The following is a 19,804-nucleotide window of genomic DNA, read 5'->3' as shown; positions in this document are numbered from 1 at the left end:
GATGCAGTATGTGTACACCGAACTTTCTATAATGCCCCGAGAAAAAGTAATGGAGATTCAACACATGTTTCATAATATTATCCATGGATGTAATAAGTAGGTTAAGCTTAATAATTGTTAAGTAGTAATACATTTGGTTTCTGCGGATACACTTGTTTTCACGTAGGAGGAATTTGGCTTGTTCCGAATATTACTGAATTTTTCCTTTACTATCAACACTATTGAAATATACAATGTAGAGTTTTGATTGACTAACCTTATTGGCTGCTGGTTGGTTCGGACTTGCCTGCTGCCTTTGCTGCTCCGCGGGCGACTCGAACCTTCCTCGTTTGCTGGGTGCAAAAGACATTCTGCAGCAAGGAAAAACAGATATGAAAATATGTTGCATCTGCCACGCGCCCGTGATCAAACTCATCAGCCGCACCGCACCACTTAAAGAAAATGTTTTTTCATTGAATTTTTTGCACCCAGATTTGGAATGCATTAGAAATAAATTGTATCGGTCACTTGTGGTATACGCATAGATGCACTCAGCAAAGTACATCACCTCATCGAGCTACAGCAACAAGTTAACACTATCACGTTACGAAAGACACAACTTACCTTGATTTGGCACACAAAAAAGCACTTGGCACTCCGAATTCAACAGATTAAGAAACAAATCTCACTCGAATTATCACTTGGAAAGCAAACACCTTGCAATCGTACCGTATTACACGAGGCTCACTGGGCGAATGCTGGTCCCAAAACAACAATTGATCATACCCCGACACGTCACATCAAAAGTACCTGCACCAAGTGCATAGAGGCATAGATGTCCTTTCCCCTAAAACAGTCCTTTTGTTTTTTGTTCAGGTTTTTTTGTTTTAGCATTCTCTACCGGCTGCAGCGTGCCGGTGCAGCGTGTGCCCCGGAGCCCCGGATCAGCTGATGATCGATACCGTTACGACGATCGTCCGAATGAATGAAACCCCGCGTGTGGAAAAGGGCCCGTGCCCGGGACACCACTACCTGTCGGGACCAGACAGAGTGACACAGGTAGCCGGGCAAAAGGGGTGCTTCAAACGAAAGGACCTTTTCAGGTACAAACCAATTTGGGTTGATCGGCTCACCATAGACCATAAATTGCGGTTTAGCATGTCGTGTGACTTTTTTCTTCTTTCTTTCCGTCACCCCCGAAATCTCAACTCGCAAATACTATATTAACTGTTTTATTAAATAATGATAATATACCGTTACCGTCATCTATTCATCAAGTGCATCATTCTTTTGTATTGCAACATATTTTAAGAGTTCATATTGCATTAAGTGTTCACTGAATAGAAATAGTAATCTTGGTAATAAATACAGAAACTGATATAAATATTAGTCTCTCAGAAAGCGATAGTTTGGTCAGGATTTGTTCGCTGATGGATGTTCGGTACAGGGACCCTTGGCTAGCAGAATTCCGCCAATCCGGATGAGCAGGTAGGACCGTCCAATCCGGGAAGCTGGGGTACTCGCAGGGGCCCAGCAAACTGCATTCCGTATTCCGGCTTTTGGGCTCCATGGGATTGCTTGTCAACCGGATCGGTCCCATTGTTCAGGGCGAGTTGCTTGTCGGCTGCGCTATACGGGCAAAGAATATGAGGAAATGCAGATGTGTTATCACTAAATAGAATATCTTTCACTATATCTTGGTCTTATCTTGCTTAGTTCGCTGGCAGAAAACAACAATCCATCCATCAATAATAATAACGCTGACAGCCTAGCTGTTAACGATCCACATTGTTTATAACTTTAATATATTTATATATAATTATGTTATAATATATATATTATATATATATTTATTAATAATCATTTCGATTAGCCACCCATTACGCAATAAGCCATCCAGAACCATCGCCGAATGAAAAATGCAACACTAGTCTGGATCATTTAAGTATAATTTTTATTATTATAATTATAATTTTAATTATAATTAAGTATTATTTTCAAGTATAATTCCTCGGACACTACACTCCACGATAAACACTTGTTTAATAACATATAACACTACAATACATTTTTTAATAACAAACAATAAATAAAACATCGAAGTTCTTCTCACTGTGCAAATTCTGCTCATTCTCACTTCTCACTTGAGTGAGAGTGAGAATTTTGACTTGCGGCGGGAAAGAGACATCCGACGCTAGAGCGAGATAACCACATTCTCATTCTCGCACGCTGCCGATGGGCCACCCTGTAGAAACACCGGCACGTGAAACGTCAAATTGACATTTCACTTTGTTTTGCTCGGATTACGGAGGTGTGATTTGTGATGAAACTGTGAAGTAGAGAAATAAACGATAAACGAGCGGAATGATGTTGGTGCAATCGATAGTGGTGCTTCTTTGGAGCGTTTTGGTCCATGCCAACGAAATTGAGGTACTGCTTCTGTGAGGGATGGCAAGTTAGCAGCGAGGATAATGACGGTTTTTGATTCCGTAGCTTCCGGCCAAGTTTGTGACGAGCAGCTCCCACACCAATAACTGGGCGGTGTTGGTCGACACTTCGCGGTTCTGGTTCAACTACAGACACATTGCGAACGTGCTGTCGGTGTACCGTTCGGTGAAGCGGCTGGGTATTCCAGACAGTCAGATTCTGCTAATGGTTGCCGACGATATGGCATGCAACGCGCGTAACCCTCGGCCAGCCACGGTCTTCAACAATGCCAAGCAGCACATAAATGTGTACGGTACGGACGTGGAAGTTGACTATCGGGGCTACGAGGTAACCGTCGAAAACTTTGTCCGCCTTCTGACGGGACGCAACGAGAACGGGACGGCTCGGTCGAAGCGCCTGCTGTCCGATTCGGGCAGCAATGTGCTCATCTACCTCACCGGGCACGGGGGCGACGGGTTTCTCAAGTTTCAGGATTCGGAAGAGATCACTAACCAAGAGCTGGCGGACGCGATTGAGCAAATGTGGCAAAAGCAGCGCTACAACGAGCTGTTCTTTATGATCGATACCTGCCAGGCTGCCTCTATGTACGAAAAGTTCTACTCCCCCAACATACTGGCCGTGGCGAGCAGTTTGGTGGGTGAAGATTCACTCTCCCATCACATCGATCCGGCCATCGGGGTGTATATTATCGATCGATACACTTACAATGCGCTAGAGTTCCTGGAACGAGTCGAATGGAACAGCAAGAAAACGATGGGTGATTTCGTGAGTAATTTACAGATATCGAAGATTTGCACCATTTGAACGCCCTGGTTTTCTGTGTTTTTTCTCCTCTGTAGCTTACCGTGTGCCCAAAGCGGGCCTGCATCTCGACTGTAGGCGTGCGAAAGGATCTCTACCCGAAGGATCCTTTCAAAGTCCCTATTACGGACTTTTTTGGGTCGGTGCGCCCGACCGAGATATCCTCCGATGTAGTCAATGTTACATTATCTACCATTCCCGAAGAAGCATTGTAAGTAGTTGATATGAAATCCCAAAAACGTTTAGCTTTATTAGGGCGGAAAACGAGGACGGGTTATGCTGAAGTATCGTTTCTTTTCAGAATTCAGCAAAAACCCATCAGCGAACCGCAGGCCCTTCTGTTCTACGAGCAGTTTCCCAGCAAGCTGTTCCAACGTTCCTAGTCGTGCAAGACGCAACATAGTTTTATTATATAAAATAGTAATAACAATATCGTTGTCAACACCACGCTACTTCTTTCGACTGATGTACGGCTGGGCATCGGAACCAATCCGAATTGTTCCCGCAGAACACTCCTTTAGCAGTGAGTTTTCCGCCATTGCAAGCTTCGTGAGACTAGAGATGAACTGTTGGTTTTCTGGATTATCCTCACACAGGTTGTGTATGGCCAATATGCTCCATTCCTTAATCACTGTCGAAGCAAACCGAACCCAAACAACAACACAATTACAACAAAACACAATCAATCCGGTTTTCTGTTTATACACTTACGAGGATTTCGTGCATCTAGACTGGTGCAGTCCAATATCGCCGCCATTATGTCCATATCCCTGGCTAGTTTTTGATTTTTCTTCGACTTGTACGCCATATTAGCAAGGGCTTTTACTACTGCCGATCGCAGTGAGTAGGATATGTCGGCCTCAATGTTTTGCTCACTGGTGCCCTGTTTGATTTTCAGCATTTCCTCAATGCTCTGCACCGGTGTGAAGATGTTTTCGGTACCCAATTTACCGAGTAGCTGCATCTGACGCAACAGGCCTGAAATGGGTGAATGGAAGGATCAGATACGGGCGGGGCCACTGCGGTGTACCCGAGACTTACATCCAAGGTTTAAAAATAGCGCTCCATCGTGGCGCAAGAATGATGAGTATGGTTCAATGCATGATGCGTCCGAGAGGTAAACAAGCAGCGTGAACACTTCCTCGGTGGCCGGCCCATCAAGTTGCACGTTTTCCGTCTTGAGAACGCCATCGGATTGCTGCTTGAACTGGGCCAGAAGATGTTTGAAGATGTCCGGATGAATCGGATGGATCCGTCGGTCCTCCTGCCGCATATATTCGATGAGATAGCGGTACAACAACATCTTCTTGCTGAACTCGAGCCCTTCGAGAACATCCACTATCTCATTGCTTTCACTTATCAGATACTCGAGAAAAATGCCCACAAACTCCGGTAAATCCTGCTGCAGAACGCGGTTCATTTCGACGTTGGTCAGCAGCGTTTCGAGGAGTGTGTTCAAGCTAACACCGCTCGCCTTATAGATGAATCCGTTGTATAGAAGCATAGCTGATGCATTGGCCAGTGCATCGTTCGCTACTATACTATCAAGTAGGAATGGGTGCAGCTTTCCGATAATCTTCTCCTGATTCGCTTTGTTTTGTACACAAAGATTGCCCATTAGCTGCAAGCAACTGGCACGAATGTTTTCAGCGACCGTATCTTTCTCATCCACCAGAATCACACGAAAGCGCTCCAGGAATCCGTCCCGCGAGATAATGATGTTTTGAAACGATTCCCCACAGGCGCAGGCCCGCTTAAGCAGATTCAAGCATTTCATGGCCACAGAGATTGCGGAAGCATCCAGCGAGTTGTAACAGACAAGGAATGTCTCAAAAAGATTGGTTGCCTCGCGTCTGAAGTCATCGCAGCTGGTTTCGCTGTTGCAACAAGAACGGGACGGGAGATGACGATAACTACTTGCATCTAGAGAAATAATTCAAAAGACACCCGATACCTACCTAACGTTGAGTGCATTGAGAGATTCCAAAACACGCTCGTAATTTTGTTCAGCAATATCTTTCTTCAGATCGATCATGTTATCGCCGCTGCAAAAAACACCAATTCCCTCGATAAAGCAAAATCCGGAACACCGTGGATGTTGAGCGAACTCCGAGCTGTCAAGTTTGACCTCTGCGCGCAGCAGTTTTCTTTTCTTGACAGTGTGTAGCCCAAATGATTGTTTACATTTTTCAAATTTCTCCCGTTACGACTATTTCTCATTGTTCTCATACTTTATTCTTGTTTAACTTTTTGTACCTAACTGAGCTTTTATGATTCTTAAAATTGGGTAGTTTCATAAATCTGGTTATATTTTGGACGAATAGTCTCAAACATTTTTTCATATAATAACAGATTTTCGTTGTTTCTTCAATTGATTTTCTTGTTTAAAACATTGCATTCCGGAACTTAACTTAATGACTTCAAAGGCCTCTATTTAGACAGGAATACAATTTAGTGTGATTTAGTTTTTATGAGCAGCTCAGATCATTTACAGGCTGACTCTTAAGGCTAACGAATAAATATCTTAAGATTACTAAATAACATGCCTAGACCAATAGAATATTGAACATGAGTAGTTTATTGTAGATCACTCTGCAAAGCAGAACTTAAAATCATTGTTTCTTGAAAGGACTCCTCCAAAACATTAACAAAAAATGCAAAAGGGCTCGAGTATATGCACGAATACCATAAAAATAAATGTTTCACACCTTCTGCCAACCAAAAGTACATGGTAAAAATACTAATAAACAAAAAGTTGCCCAATGCTCAACATCGTGTAGAAGTGAATTTGGACCGTGATTTTTTAATTTGACCTGTTTAATTTATGCAAAATCTTTCATTATAATGTATATTAATATTCTAGCTCATTCCTTACAGATTTAGAAAGTAGTTTTTGAAGATAATGCTTTTATTTTGGATTTTAAAGAAGAAAAATAAAATAACGTTTAAGTTGGCTCTGTGGATCATCCATAGACCAGCTAGCGGCTTACTTATTTTTATTGTCAGGTAGTACAACTTGTTCCGAAATATGCAAGCTTGCTTTGTAAAACAATCAATAAATTTTACAATATTTATTCAAGTCCCCGCCCATTGATAGGAGGAGCCTGAAAGGGTGTATTTCAGGCATGCGCGGTGCTGAGCGACTTTTGCGATGCGATGAGAGATTTAAAAAGGATTGCCAAGTTTTTCCGGGGCATTTCCCGGTGCAGTTTGAAAGGAAGCGGACTTTGAATCGTGCAACTTGTGGAACTAGTAAAGTTCGTTGTGTTAATTGTAGTGTGATCCCGTTCAAAAAGGATTGTGGTGTGTTTCTTTGGAATGGTGTCGAAGCCATTTGGTGAAAACATGGAAAATAATTTAAGTAACGACATAGAAATGTCCAAACTCCCAGCTTCAACAAAATGTCTCTTGACAACCTTCGAGAATGCCAATGCGAGTGTAATGGCCACGGTATCGGGTGCGTTTGCAGCAGTGAGAAAAACGGACGAATCCCTGCGGTCTAGTGACGCAGGACTGCTGGGTCGGACGGGTCGAGAAGAACCTTGTTGCAGTCCTATTCCTCTGCACGATGTGTCCGATGATGATATGTCCGACTTTTCCTCCAACGAAAGCGATGAAATGGAAGAGCTAGATCTGAAGAATACTGGTTAGTGCGTGGTATAATCAGCATCGACTCAGTGATAACGAATGGTGCATTTTTTGTCTCTCGATCAGGCCCCATAATCAAAAATGGGGACGACATTTCAGACCAAGCTGCAAACGACTGCGGGGCCTTAATGTCGGTATTACCGGAGGTAAATCTGGCCGGAACTAGGCTTGGCAATGGAGCCGCTGGCGCCAATGGCTCTGGTGCGGTTGTAAGAAAAATGTTCACCAACACCCGGGAACGTTGGCGACAGCAGAATGTTTCTGGAGCGTTTGCAGAGTTGCGCAAGTTGGTACCAACGCATCCGCCGGATAAGAAACTTTCCAAGAACGAAATACTCCGCATGGCCATCCGGTATATTCGTTTGCTGTCCAATGTCCTCGAATGGCAGAAGAAGCAGGAAGCAAGCGATCGCTCTCCACTGAAGCAGCGTAGCACTCAACACATTCATCAACAACCGCCGCTGGCCGTGGAACAACAACCCTATCAGCAATTACATTCGAACAACGAAAACCATTTCACGGGTAATTTTCGCGAAAATGGCAACAATCTGCTGATGATCGTTTCACCAAGAAGCTTCGCCAAAAGCGCTGTCTCAGTTAGTCGGGCCATTAAAGCGGAATCCAAGGCAGATGCGTGCACAGATATCGAAAAAATAAGGCTGGTTAACAAGCTGTGTCTTCCCGTCAAAAGTTGCAGAGTTTCAACGATGGTATCTGTTGGCTCCGGTGCTGCCAAGAATCGACGGAAAATGCCTTCGCAAACATCGTTGCATCTTCCGAGTGGAAGTGGCGTTGGCGGCCACTTTCGAGCCGGGTTACACATTAAAACGGATGTGATTCTGATGCCACAATCGTGTGATGGAGTTGTGCCTCCTTTGGTTGAAAGTGAAATTAAGCGAGAACGTAACCAACAGGTCAGGTCGTCGGTAGTCAAGGAGTCACATGATCGCGAAAATTCTAAGGATAATGGACCCTTCTCAAAACGATCCATCAATAAAGAAGCGTAAGCATGTGGTTAAGAACAGAAATCCGATATTAGAAAAGTAAAATACTTCACATGGGGTGTATTTCCGCAATAGAATAGAAAACTCTGTCTGCGTCATTTCGATGTTAGTTAACAATGAAAAACGATGATACAAGCTGACTTAACTAAAATGAAGCATCAATAAATATTATAACCATCCATGCACAAAGTTCGTCTTGCTATTCGGTTCTTACTTGGGGAAATGGGGAAATTATATCAACAAGATTGTGGTAACGGTTTATCAATTGCTGCATTTAAAACACCATTCACAAAATAATCGTCTTTTACGAAATGTTCGGAAAGAAGGGTTCTTCTTTATTTTTAGACAACCACTTAACCATATTATTTAATGTATTTAGTCAAACATTAGCGTGCTGCCTCTACTAGATACAGAAGTTTAACGAAGTTGAATAAACGATTACCTTTCAGACTGTTGAGCAGATCCAGAGCTGATTTTTTAAAAATTTGAGCGATCTATCTTTTGACCACTCTATTTTTATGTTGTGATGAATTTAAGAGGTTTTGTAATAGTCTATTCGTAATAGTAAACGCCGGTTCTAAAACCTTTCAATGTATCTCACATTTGCGATAGTTCTTCCGCTTGATATCAACCAAGCTAATCCTTTTTCCCACAATTATTACACGAACGACTCCGCTCGGACGGATCCCTCTCAATTGAAATTCATAACATATCATCATTGCACGTGTTTGTCACCTATTTTGCAGCAAAGTGACAAATCGGACGCTGCCACCAGTGCTTTTATGCCACCCTCCGAGGCTGGGCTGAAAAGATAACGAACCCCTCATCCTGCTTGACTTCCACTTGAAGGGAAGTGGTGGTCTCGCGCCCAACCACGGTTCACTCGTAATTTTGATCGTTTTCATAAACCGGCATACGACCGTCGGAGCTGTTCAATTAATTTCAAATGATGCCTTCGCCACACGCCAATCCGGTACACGTGTCGTCACCTAACCGTTTGCTCATATCAGCAAGATGGAAAGCTAATAGGATAAAGATTTGTGTTTATTTTTATTGATTGGTTTAAATCAGGATTTAATGTCGGTCACAGGACATAAGAGAAAGACGTTGCGAAGACGAGGGGATGGAAGCGGGTATGTAGAATTTCTGCACGGTCTCTCAGTTCCAAGGATGTGCTCGTAAGCCACGCCTACCGTGTTGACAGCCCTCGGTTACTGAATATCCTTGCAGTTGACGAACTTCGAAGGAAACAAAAATTTATAAGCCAATGGATTAAAAAACTATGAGTAATTAGGATGACTGTAAAAATTAATACGCGAGGCGTGGCGGAAAGGCATCTTTAATCTTTTAATTTGTTTCCCCCTACGAAGGTCTCTTCATAACAAAGACAAGAAAAAAAGGACGAGATTAACAAAGTTCAAGAGCAGTAATAGGCAGATGAGGTCATCTGCCTTATTTTATGGTCAGTATTTTGTAGATGCCATGATGAGAAAAAACGCATGTACAATTACAACACAATGACACAATGACGAATAGAACATTATAAAAATTCTAGAAAGCTTCTAAACGCAGTGTCTCTGCCTTAAAGTCAAATTTGCCAAAAAGTAAAATTGAAAGGTGATTTTATAATTTGACCTGATTAATTTATAGGCCAAATCTTTTATTTTAGAACTGATAGAGCCAGCCAAGGTATCGATTCCCGGTGGTTGGCGCGGGACCAACAACCCCCCGCCCGTAGAAACGGACCGTTAAGGGCGGTAAAAAACGCTGCGATGTGTCTGCGTAGCGATTATCGTAGCGTGTGGACCGGGCTTAAGAGACCGGACATCATAGAATTTGTGTCTGGCGCAGGATTAGATCTCTCAGCGGTTATTCCCGAAGAAGAAGAAGAAAAAGCAGTCTTTTATTTTATAGTTTTTTTTCTTTTGAATTATAGAGGCGTTTGGCAGTAATAGCCGATATTTGCCTCTATATTTTATAGTTAACATAAATATCATTATAATGTAGATTAAAATGCTAGCACATTTAGAAAGCAGTTTTTGAAACATAATGCTCATTGCTTCGCGAAGGTTATTGAACTGTGATTTGAGTTTTTAAATTATTTTCTGCGTGTATTTACATTCGTTATTATTTAATATCATAATTGTGGACACATGTTGTGCAGTATTTAACGTCACATTCAAATCTACTTATCGGCGAAATTAGCTCTACAGGACAAAGTGTGGGCAAAGTGAGCTACTCACTTGACTCTCTTTTTGTGCTTGGGCCGATTTTACGCCTACTCTCTTTCTCACTTCATGCTCGCCGAATTGCACGGAAAAAGAAAGATATCTCTTTCGCACCTTCAGGTGCCGTATGTTCGTCGTGTACTACTTTTCTTTCTCTTGCCAATGGCTCACATACGGAGTATGTCGCGCTCTCGTAAAAATGCTTCAGGAGAGCCAACAAGCGATACGTTTGGAGTTTGGAGAGTTGAAAATTGCGAAGGAGGCCAAGCAATTTTCGTCGTCGTAGCGTTTTTGACATCGAATATTTGTCGACGCCGCTGAAATTCAACGCTAAAACTCAGAACCGCAGAAATATTGTGAAAACTGCGACGAGATTGTTGCTTGTCTCACAGGTTTTGTAGTTTCGTAGAGCACCTTCGGGCAACTAGAAATTTCACTCAGCACGACGCGACTAGTGACACTCGGTGGTCTGCTTGCACCAAGGAAAACGCAACAGTACTAAAGATGGTAAGTAATTTTCGTTTTTCATTTCACATTCTCTTCGACCTCTGTTTTCGTGCTGCCAAATGACGAAATATTCAGTTTAATTTCGCCGAGTAAGTAAATTTGCAGTAATGCCAAGACGGAGCGAAAAAAACATACACACGCGCACTCAGCTCGTATTAATGCGATGACTAGCGAGGACCAGAAAAAAATGGTCACTTACCACATACGGAATAAGATCTGGGCCCTACGGTGTATGGCAAATGGCCGTTCGCTGATCAGCTGGACCGTGTTGTAGCCGCTATTTAGACTGTTGGCCACGGAAAATGCACATTTGCGGGATGCTACAATTTTCCCCCTACTAAAGTGGGCTCGCTCCTAGCAGCCAGACACCCTTTATCACCTTCACGTTAGACGGTTACATCTCTTCATCGCACACTCACCGAAATCGTCCTTTTTATTTGCAGGGAAATGAAACGTCGCTGCCAATGGAGCTTTGCTCAAACTGTAAGTACATCGAAAAGAAAAAAAAACATCTTGCTATCTGTTGGAACGGTTTGCTTGTACTTCGAACTACGAGCAGGGCGGAGATTTTTTTGTAGTGTACCCACGAATATTTGGAGCTGTGTAGTTTGCGAATGATAAATGGATGAACAGGCGCACGCCAGCGTGAGTGCAAGTTTCTATGCATATGTGTTTGTGTGTGTGTTTAAAGGCAGTGCGGGATACTCTAGAAATCGTCGGTACGGAAATTCGAGTCCTCGGCCTGCTCTGACGGACGTTTTGTTTTATCGATTTTCTCCTTTCATTGCGAAAGGTCTTGTCACAGATAAACGTGAGAAACGGTTTTAAGGAAGAACTACGAAGTGTGCGTTGGCGATTTCTGTAAAAAGGATCTAACGTTACACCGTTCAATCTGCTTTGGGGCGTCGCGTGCATCAACAACACTCGCAAATGTTGTTGATGAGTCTATATTATTTATACCATTTATCTTTCGCCTCGTGTCAGTTGTTGGGCAGTTACATCTGCTAGCTATTTGTTTAACATGATGCATTGAGAGCGTTGGACAAATGTTTGGAAGGTCGCGATTTAGAACATACGCGTTGTTAGTAGTTCCACACATTTGATCCTTTTTCCTCTTTTCCCCTCTCTTCGCTAGTTGATGCCGATGAGATTCGCCGGCTCGGAAAGCGGTTTAAGAAGCTCGATCTGGACAACTCGGGAGCCCTCAGCATCGACGAGTTCATGTCCTTGCCGGAGCTGCAACAAAACCCACTTGTGCAGCGTGTAATCGATATCTTCGACGCAGACGGTAACGGCGAGGTCGACTTTAAGGAGTTCATTCAAGGCGTATCACAGTTCAGCGTTAAGGGTGATAAGTTGTCGAAACTAAAGTTTGCCTTCCGAATATACGATATGGACAACGATGGTTTCATCTCGAATGGGGAACTATTTCAGGTGAGCTGACAGCCCACGCTGGGCAACTTGTTACTTTACTGATAAATCATGCCCGGCTCGGAACAGATTTTGAATTTGAGTCGGTTCTATAAATAAGTTAGCCCCAATGCCACACACCGGGCGCGCACGATTTGTGGCCAACTCTAAAAGAGACTGCCTTGTAATGTTTGGTTAGAGAATGACAATTTGTATCCTCCATTTTTTGTAGGTACTGAAAATGATGGTGGGAAACAATTTGAAGGACACGCAGTTGCAGCAGATCGTGGATAAGACGATCGTGTTCGCGGACAAGGATGAAGATGGTCGAATTTCGTTTGAAGAGTTCTGCTCAGTCGTCGGCAACACGGACATACACAAAAAGATGGTTGTCGATGTTTAAGCGGGCGCCGTAGGTCCCGATCGTTTTGCTGCCCTCTGTCCCTACCGGCGAACCACATGCTACCATTGACGGTTGTGTGTGTGTTTGTATGAAAAGGACAAAACTACAAACTTAAAAGCTAGCTATTCTACGTGCCCCCACTGGAGGGACGCCGTTTTGTATGTCGACTATGCGTGAAAGTGCGTCGTTTTCATTGTTACTATTACCTGTACCAGCGATTCCGTGGTCGATAACAGAGTAGGGAGATAACTGTGCTGAGGAGTGCTGTTGGATATTTTCTACACCACTACCCTGCTTCCATCAATATCACCTGCTGCGTGTGATAGGACTATCTCGCCCCACAGCTGAAAGTACAACCGAGCGGCGCTCTGTATATTTGTTTGCAGTTAACGCAAGAATCGTCGTTTCACGCGGTACATGGTTCTTATTAGGCTCTGTTTTCGAAACCATTTGATTTGTTCCTCTTTTTTGCCATCGCGTCCTTGTTTTGTTCGTACATGTTTAAGAATGGGGCTGGTGCTTTATCGGCTTCCCCTTTTTATTGTTGATGTCTCGTGTCCTCTGCGGGAGGTTGCGGTAAAAACTGTGTTGGTAAAATTATGGTAATCGAAAGGACAACACTTGTATGCATAGCATTCAGTTGTTCAGTGTTTCGTTTTGTTTTAATAAACTATATTTACCTATGTAAGTCAGTGTAGTTAAGTAACGGAAATAGTCAAGACCAGTAAAATTATTAAAACTACAACTGCGAAAAGTGTGTTGAAGGCGCCAGCGAAGACGAAACAGTATGGAATGAAACATCTTTTAAGTTATTTACTAGCCCTTCCTACGTTTCGCTCACAAGTTCGAACACTGCTTTAACACTTGCCTCCGTATCGCGCGCGTAGTGGTCCATTGGTTATTTTTTCTTTTTTACTTTCCCACATGTCGCATGTTTTCTTTATCTTAATGTTTGCACCCGGGGATAACACATCAATAGCAAAATGTAAATTACAAACTCTTTATAGCTCAACCTGTTACGGTATGTTCAATCGCAAAAATAAGGCCGACTTCTTTCAGATTCCGATGTAAATGCTTTGAACTGTGCAATCGTCTAAGGCCTCCGACGTGAGGTAAAGTATGTTAGTTTAGCAATGAAAACATTATTCAAGTAAAAGCGTTGCATCCGGAAAACCCGCTATTTTGTAACTGATACAAAGATGATCGAAGACAAAAACTAAGCAAAAACACAGTTCACAGTAACCGTAATCGCACTCACATGTCATTCACTAATACTATAGAAAATGTAATTCGACTAAAGTACGATTCTTTATGGCAGAAGGTAAATGGTTTTTCATCATTGCTATATCAACGGGCAAATCATTAATTTACTAATATGTTACGTCAGCAGGGGATCGAGAGCGGGAAGAAAACCAAAAGCAAAGCATAAAGCATATTTAATTATATCGGAAGACCATTACCTACATACTTACAAAAACGTTGCAGATCTGTTAACGTAGTTCTTAAAGTACTCTATCGTGGAATAGGGACAATTATGAAAGGCAAAACAGTCCCAAGCCGAAGATCGCATTCGCGAGAAAACGCTGATCAGTGCTTGCGCATAGAAACGAACTATATAATTGACATGCGGAAGTAGAATCAAGCACGCCATTTCTAGGCATCAAACGCCAATCATACGCACCATGAATCGTCAAGTATTCTGTCGACAGTTGCGTTCACAGTCACTTTCGCGGCAGGCCATGCAACTGAATCACAGCTCATTATTCTGTTAATCAAATTTGAAATACCAAGCACCCAGAAAAAAAATTAAAGCCATATTTTGCCCTTTTCTCTTATACAGTTTCTTAGGTTAGGAGTAACTCTATTGAAAGGATTACAAAAAAAGATTTAGAACAGCTGGCAAGGGAAGTAACATGGAGTGTAAGTTGCGGAAATCACCATGCTTCGATCCAAGTGATTTTCCTGCAGCCGACACGTGCCGTCGTTAGCTCGAAACTAGTGTCGCAAGATAACAAAATGTACGCGATACCTTTTTAGTTTAAATCTGGCTCTTCTGGCACAGATGAAATCAAATTAAGTTCGTTAAGAAGATCGAATTCAAAAATGAGAAACAGATCATCTAGTAACGAGTTCAAATTTAGCTAATCAAGGTTACAGTAGCATTGTGAGAATCTCTTAGAAAGGATCGCGTAGAATTTAGCTATCCAGGCACAAAGATACGAGCATAACGAACGGCACAGGCATGCCAGTTTCCAAATATAATGCGCGAAATTAGAACCGGATTTCAGAGAGATACTGTACACTTTTACCTTACGAATAAAGATGGATTCTATCTTAAACGAATTAGTTTTGCTGGAAAGAGAATTCACTTGTTGGAACCACATGAACGATAAACTTTGATAAGTTATGCCCAACTTTATTATTTAACCTTCCTTCTATGAAGAAACTACGTTGAGGTTGTACCTTAAAGGCACGGTGAGTGCATACACAGAACTCACATTGTTGTCGTTGTTCGTAATACATGTACCGATTCTAATGTTTGTCCCTGTGTTGCGAAATTTGTTGGCCGTTCCATTGCCTTCGTCAATGGTCTTTATAATTTATAACGTTTCCGTTTTATAGAGGCACATAATATGTGTACATGGAAAATTTTTGCCTAACACCACATAAAGTACCATCTTATAGAGTAATCGTATAAGTACTTTCAGTGTCGTCGTTTCCATCTTTACCACGTAGTTTTAATCACAATAACAATCGCAAAACGGTACACCAATTGGAATGGCGATAAAAATGCACGAAAACTAAATCATGCTGTACGGTCAGTATGAGCTTAACAGTTTATAACGTATACCAAGAAATGCTATGTATCTTTCCCTTTTTCTAATGCTTCATCGCGGCTTTTTCAAGTGCTGTAGTTTGAATTAGCTATCTAATCTAGAGCACGGCAAATATTGTTCATAGCTTCATCGTAGCGATCGACAAAACGCTAGGCGTTCGTTTCTTAACCGCACCGTGAAAACGGGTCTGAATCATTCTGTCTTTTTGCCTGCAAGCTGTCCTTTGAGAGATCCGGTTTATCTTCTTATTAAATCAAATGCAGAGTTTAATGCATATTGCTGAATGATTCAAGTAAAATGTTGCCAGAGGTGCTTTTATCTATATGAGCTACCCAGCTACAAAATGGAGCTTAGTAGAGTAAAGTTCGAGGGAAATGATTCATTGCAATGAAATCTTGAATTATCTCCTCTAACGCTTCGCGCGTAATTTGAGGACGACGAAGCCTATACCCGAACGATTTCAGTTTTTCGTTGCTTAAATGCACGTGCTTGTGGTGCAACAGCTCCTGATCCATGTAGGGGGTAAGTGGAGTATTTAGCACCCCGTCCCGTTGGCACAGCTCAGCCCACGGCCCCAAATGACGATCGTTGATTTCCTCAATGGCACCGGCCATATCGAGCTTGGTCACGTTCGACATCGTGACGCCCCAAAAATCGATCTTAATGCTGAAAATATCCGCAAGCAGTTCACTGATCATCGCCTGGGTTGCATTGCTATCATCACAGACGTTTATTGTTTCTCGTACGGTGGCATCCGTTTGCAACAACTTCCAGATGCTGCCGCACACGTCTTCAACGTGCACCACGTTCATTTTCATCGTTCCGGTCCAAAGAAGTTTCATGGTTTCCCCGAGATATTTATAAATCCCGGCGATGATGATTCGGGGGGCTAAGATGAAGACAAAAAACAGTGAAAGGGATTGTTTCTTCGTACTTAATCCAGCTTATCCGTAGTACATACTTAATCCTTTGCGATCGGCTACACCGTAGCAAATTGGGATACGTAGAATGGTGTACGGCAGCTTGTCCATCGACATGAGCTCCTGCTCCACCTTTGCTTTATATTTGCCCACCATAGTCCATGGTTCGATGGGACAGTTTTCAGTTTGCGGTATTTTTTCGTCCGAACACATACTTCCGGTACTTAGTTCCACATAGCGCTTGACCTGATGTTTCAGGGCCTCAGTTGCACAGTTAATGCTCAGCTTCAGTATGCCTTCCTCGTACACAGGACCAGTTTGTCCTGGTTTCGTTTCGGCCGCACAGTTTATCACAAAATCCCAGCCACCACAGTCTTCATTGCTACGGATCGATCGTGTTCCGAACGCTACGTCGCAGGATGTGGAATTGATCAGGTTGGCGCTAATAAACTCGACACGTTCGTCGGCAAACGCTTCGCTGTGAGCCCGGTTGAGCCACGCCATCAGAGGAGGCATTTTATCGACCACTCTGATGCGGCCCGCGAGATCATTCGTTACAAGATAGTGAACCAGATGTCGTCCGATGAATCCACATCCTTTACATGATTGAAGTTGAGTACGAAAGAAGAAAGATTATAACAAAAAAATTAAAACAAGTCCTTGGTGGCAATGAACGGAGATTATCTCGGGGTCATGCTGGGAAACCGGCTTGCGCGAATAACGCAGCGCAGCATGTAGCGTAAAACGTGTTCCAGGCTTCCATGACACGAAGACGAACGAACGCGGCACAGGATATCGATCACAGGCGACTAGCGTAATTATGTGACATTAACTTAATTATGACCAGAAGCACGGCAGTAGGTAGACGGTTGCGCAACGAGATGTTCTTTCCTTCCCTTACAAACCCGCACTTACCACCCAATACTAGAACGTTCGGCTTCGACATTGTTTATTTAACACCGGCACTGTTTTTATCCACTACTCCCACTTAAATGAAAATGTGATAAAATAATGCATACAAATAACACTTATAGCTAGCCGATAAGCGGAAGGCCAAATCAAGGTTTAAAAGTGCAACAAGCAAACAGAAAATAATGCAACACAATCAGTGTCGGAAAACGCAATGACCAATTCTGTGTACTCGGTGTATAAGAAAGAATGCATTCGAATGGGCGAGAAAAGGAAACCGCGGGGGGAAGAGATGAAAACACTCGCACTTGTCACCGGCAGAGACCAGGAACGCAGAACGAAATCAAAACAATGTAAAACTGGCTCCACATTTGTTTCAATATGGTAATAAGTTCAACATGATAGAATTCTTTCGAACGAAAGTTCTTTCAGGAAATTTCAAATGCATGTTTCAATTGAAAAAAATGAATAAAAATATGAAAAAACGGGAAATTGAAATCACCACGGTTGTTACAAAAATGTCAATTCCGTTGACGTTTACCGATCTTGGCTTCAAACGTCAATCGCGAACGCCGTTTCTGACGTGTTTGTTGATTTTACATTTGCCACTTTGGCACAGAAAAACACTTGGCTCTGTCCCGGAAAATTGCAAAATGCTTAACATTGCGACTCATATGGTATGTATTTCGTGGCCAATTCCAAGATTGTTTGTAGACTACGCCAAGATCCAACTGTTGCAGGACTTTGAGGGCCAAGGAAGGGCCGAAAAGCTTTCCCGGGTCATCATCACCTTGTTCGGTGCGGTCGGACTACTATGGGGCTACATCATTCAACAGTTTTCGCAAACCGTTTACATTCTAATCGCCGGCGTTGTACTGGCTTCTCTCGTTAGTATATTTGATCCGTACAAACACTATAAGCATCGTTTGGTCCTATCATAATAGTCTTAATTTTCTTCACGACTCATAGCTCACCATTCCACCGTGGCCAATTTATCGTAAGAAACCGCTTAACTGGCAAAAACCTCGACCAGATTCCCAAACAACACAGAGCTCGTCCGATGATACGAAGAAGAAAAAGAAAAATTAATCACTAAGTAGCTTTTTGCTGTGTCTATGCGACAAGCGTTTGCAATAAAATTTATAACGATCCGTTCCTCGATTGAACAATACAGCCGTCTCTTGTTTATCTCTCTTCATGCTCTAGTACACTGGTCTTCGATAAGACTTAAGTTTTTCGTGATCGTAATACTTGTGTATCAGGTTATACATGTGGCGGAAGAAAAATAGTATGTTGTCATACTGGCCGTTGTACGGTTTTACTGCTTCCGATTCCTGCGCATCCGGTAAAAAGATACGACCTTCCGCGATTGCGTCCTTTTTGAGGTGAATGTGTTCTAAGCCGCGGTAGCGACTGTCGAGCCCCCAGGCAGCGATGTGAACTTCCATCAAGAATTGGTGGACCGCTTCTACCGTCGCAAGAAACCACCGAGGACTATTTCGCTGGTGGCGCCAAAACTGTGATATTCTATTTTGGATCACTACCGTCCGGAGACTGGAAAGCCGCTCATCTTTGTAGATCCCGCGACACTGGTTCCAAGTACTGTCGATGAAGACCGCTCGTCGTACGGGAATGTTTGACCACTCGGTTGATCCACTCGGTTCCGCCGCTTCCTTTTCGCTTTGCTGCACGTGTGCATCAACGATGTCGTGTAATCGGAAGCGTAACAAAGTGCCCATGTGATACCCTTTCGGAAGGCCGTAGTTTTCCTTCATTTGATAAGTTTCTCCGCTGAACAAACTAGCAACCGTCAGGGCTGTTGGTGTGGGAAATATAAGAACCACTCCTTCTTCCTCGCGATAGTCGGGGATGTTGGGGTATGTATGAATTGTAACATCGTCCGGTGCAAGTATTGCTGCGTGGACGGCCGTGCTTTTGCCATCGATTTCGTTTTTATGTTTAATTATGTCAACCTTCAAGGGAAGCGTAATTCGAGGAACACGGTCGACTACTCCAGCGACCGGAACGTAGCATGTGTAGCAGAAGAACTTTCTCGATCGCTGGCACACCGGACATGGGCTGCGCCCTTTCACATCCATCAAGAAGTCGGTGTCGGCAATCTCCATTCCTTCAAAGGGGTCAGTTCTCGTCGATGCTTCTTCAGATGACATAGTTACAAATGTACTAATAGTTGGTATCCTATGGCTTTCTTTTGCGAATATCAAACCGTCTAGGAATAAATGAGTGAATAATAAATACACTACACTTTGTCGGATGAGTTTCGATTTGTTTATATCGTGTGGATGTTTTTTGTTGTTGATGAAAGTGACATTACAGGCGTTACGAGAGCGTTACGTCGTTTTGAATTCTTCTTGAAAAATTAACGAATTTATGTTTTCGGTTTCTACAGACGTCCTTAAGCGACTTGAAGTTTTCGCAGAATAAAACATCATTTGTTTGAAACTAACAAGGATGAAGAACTCTGACCACACAGAACTAGCGCGATCATCGAATCGAACAACAAATACATCCAAATACATACAAATACAACAAATCGTCCGAACTGGGTAACCATTCTTCGAGACTGACCTAGTATATACGCGACGGTCAGCCAGTTGCTGAGATGCATTTTTGTGCATCCTGGCTTCTACCGTTTCGTTTGCATCCTGAGACGCCCGGTAATTAATCTCACATGGTCATGTCAGCAGCA

The 19,804-nt window shown here is 42.9% G+C and overlaps 7 protein-coding genes across 7 annotated transcripts; 4 read left to right on the top strand and 3 right to left on the bottom strand.

Moving 5' to 3' along the window:
• Positions 1-2,336: 2,336 nt before the first annotated feature.
• LOC131208512 (putative GPI-anchor transamidase) lies at positions 2,337-3,810 on the top strand. Its single transcript, XM_058201286.1, has 4 exons — positions 2,337-2,409; positions 2,473-3,192; positions 3,267-3,439; positions 3,530-3,810. The coding sequence occupies exons 1-4, from the start codon at positions 2,344-2,346 to the stop codon at positions 3,609-3,611; spliced, it is 1,041 nt and encodes a 346-aa protein (XP_058057269.1). The 5' UTR covers positions 2,337-2,343; the 3' UTR covers positions 3,612-3,810.
• Positions 3,605-5,314, bottom strand: LOC131208511 (ataxin-10). The gene is made up of 4 exons (XM_058201285.1): positions 5,187-5,314; positions 4,270-5,105; positions 3,940-4,206; positions 3,605-3,859 (listed from the first exon to the last, which is right to left on the bottom strand). The coding sequence occupies exons 1-4, from the start codon at positions 5,261-5,263 to the stop codon at positions 3,678-3,680; spliced, it is 1,362 nt and encodes a 453-aa protein (XP_058057268.1). The 5' UTR covers positions 5,264-5,314; the 3' UTR covers positions 3,605-3,677.
• Positions 5,315-6,573: 1,259 nt separating this feature from the next.
• Positions 6,574-7,883, top strand: LOC131207583 (uncharacterized). Its single transcript, XM_058200203.1, has 2 exons — positions 6,574-6,874; positions 6,943-7,883. Exons 1-2 carry the CDS (start codon positions 6,574-6,576, stop codon positions 7,881-7,883), a joined length of 1,242 nt encoding a protein of 413 aa, XP_058056186.1.
• A 2,457-nt stretch (positions 7,884-10,340) lies between these two features.
• Positions 10,341-12,769, top strand: LOC131212618 (calcineurin subunit B type 2). The gene is made up of 4 exons (XM_058206551.1): positions 10,341-10,615; positions 11,059-11,098; positions 11,751-12,049; positions 12,258-12,769. Exons 1-4 carry the CDS (start codon positions 10,613-10,615, stop codon positions 12,426-12,428), a joined length of 513 nt encoding a protein of 170 aa, XP_058062534.1. The 5' UTR covers positions 10,341-10,612; the 3' UTR covers positions 12,429-12,769.
• Positions 12,770-14,508: 1,739 nt separating this feature from the next.
• LOC131212617 (uncharacterized) lies at positions 14,509-17,292 on the bottom strand. The gene is made up of 3 exons (XM_058206550.1): positions 17,101-17,292; positions 16,227-16,781; positions 14,509-16,154 (listed from the first exon to the last, which is right to left on the bottom strand). Exons 1-3 carry the CDS (start codon positions 17,129-17,131, stop codon positions 15,616-15,618), a joined length of 1,125 nt encoding a protein of 374 aa, XP_058062533.1. The 5' UTR covers positions 17,132-17,292; the 3' UTR covers positions 14,509-15,615.
• Positions 17,293-17,684: 392 nt separating this feature from the next.
• LOC131209261 (signal peptidase complex subunit 1) lies at positions 17,685-18,255 on the top strand. The gene is made up of 3 exons (XM_058202282.1): positions 17,685-17,771; positions 17,835-17,981; positions 18,064-18,255. The coding sequence occupies exons 1-3, from the start codon at positions 17,748-17,750 to the stop codon at positions 18,181-18,183; spliced, it is 291 nt and encodes a 96-aa protein (XP_058058265.1). The 5' UTR covers positions 17,685-17,747; the 3' UTR covers positions 18,184-18,255.
• LOC131209260 (tRNA-uridine aminocarboxypropyltransferase 1) lies at positions 18,192-19,360 on the bottom strand. The gene has a single exon (XM_058202281.1). The coding sequence runs from the start codon at positions 19,263-19,265 to the stop codon at positions 18,297-18,299; it is 969 nt and encodes a 322-aa protein (XP_058058264.1). The 5' UTR covers positions 19,266-19,360; the 3' UTR covers positions 18,192-18,296.
• Positions 19,361-19,804: the final 444 nt, after the last annotated feature.

Source organism: Anopheles bellator, chromosome 2 (genome assembly GCF_943735745.2).
Source record: "Anopheles bellator chromosome 2, idAnoBellAS_SP24_06.2, whole genome shotgun sequence".
NCBI classification, from domain to species: Eukaryota; Metazoa; Arthropoda; class Insecta; order Diptera; family Culicidae; genus Anopheles; species Anopheles bellator.
Note: the sequence above shows the minus strand (reverse complement) of the source record. Positions and strands in the feature narration are given on the sequence as shown.

Excerpts from the sequence above, each read along its gene's own strand:
- LOC131208512 (XM_058201286.1), top strand. The coding sequence starts at position 2,344 with ATGATGTTGGTGCAATCGATAGTGGTGCTTCTTTGGAGCGTTTTGGTC. Across the intron at positions 3,193-3,266 it reads AGAAAACGATGGGTGATTTC|CTTACCGTGTGCCCAAAGCG; the intron begins GTGAGTAATTTA and ends TCTCCTCTGTAG. Across the intron at positions 3,440-3,529 it reads ACCATTCCCGAAGAAGCATT|AATTCAGCAAAAACCCATCA; the intron begins GTAAGTAGTTGA and ends GTTTCTTTTCAG.
- LOC131208511 (XM_058201285.1), bottom strand. The coding sequence starts at position 5,263 with ATGATCGATCTGAAGAAAGATATTGCTGAACAAAATTACGAGCGTGTT. Across the intron at positions 4,207-4,269 it reads GCTATTTTTAAACCTTGGAT|GCCTGTTGCGTCAGATGCAG; the intron begins GTAAGTCTCGGG and ends CACCCATTTCAG. Across the intron at positions 3,860-3,939 it reads TCTAGATGCACGAAATCCTC|TGATTAAGGAATGGAGCATA; the intron begins GTAAGTGTATAA and ends TTGCTTCGACAG.
- LOC131207583 (XM_058200203.1), top strand. The coding sequence starts at position 6,574 with ATGGAAAATAATTTAAGTAACGACATAGAAATGTCCAAACTCCCAGCT. Across the intron at positions 6,875-6,942 it reads GCTAGATCTGAAGAATACTG|GCCCCATAATCAAAAATGGG; the intron begins GTTAGTGCGTGG and ends TCTCTCGATCAG.
- LOC131212618 (XM_058206551.1), top strand. Across the intron at positions 11,099-11,750 it reads AATGGAGCTTTGCTCAAACT|TTGATGCCGATGAGATTCGC; the intron begins GTAAGTACATCG and ends TCTCTTCGCTAG. Across the intron at positions 12,050-12,257 it reads CGAATGGGGAACTATTTCAG|GTACTGAAAATGATGGTGGG; the intron begins GTGAGCTGACAG and ends CATTTTTTGTAG.
- LOC131212617 (XM_058206550.1), bottom strand. The coding sequence starts at position 17,131 with ATGTCGAAGCCGAACGTTCTAGTATTGGGTG. Across the intron at positions 16,782-17,100 it reads GAACGTTCTAGTATTGGGTG|GATGTGGATTCATCGGACGA; the intron begins GTAAGTGCGGGT and ends AATCATGTAAAG. Across the intron at positions 16,155-16,226 it reads AGCCGATCGCAAAGGATTAA|CCCCCCGAATCATCATCGCC; the intron begins GTATGTACTACG and ends TCTTCATCTTAG.
- LOC131209261 (XM_058202282.1), top strand. The coding sequence starts at position 17,748 with ATGCTTAACATTGCGACTCATATG. Across the intron at positions 17,772-17,834 it reads TTAACATTGCGACTCATATG|GACTTTGAGGGCCAAGGAAG; the intron begins GTATGTATTTCG and ends CAACTGTTGCAG. Across the intron at positions 17,982-18,063 it reads GCGTTGTACTGGCTTCTCTC|CTCACCATTCCACCGTGGCC; the intron begins GTTAGTATATTT and ends CACGACTCATAG.
- LOC131209260 (XM_058202281.1), bottom strand. The coding sequence starts at position 19,265 with ATGTCATCTGAAGAAGCATCGACGAGAACTGACCCCTTTGAAGGAATG.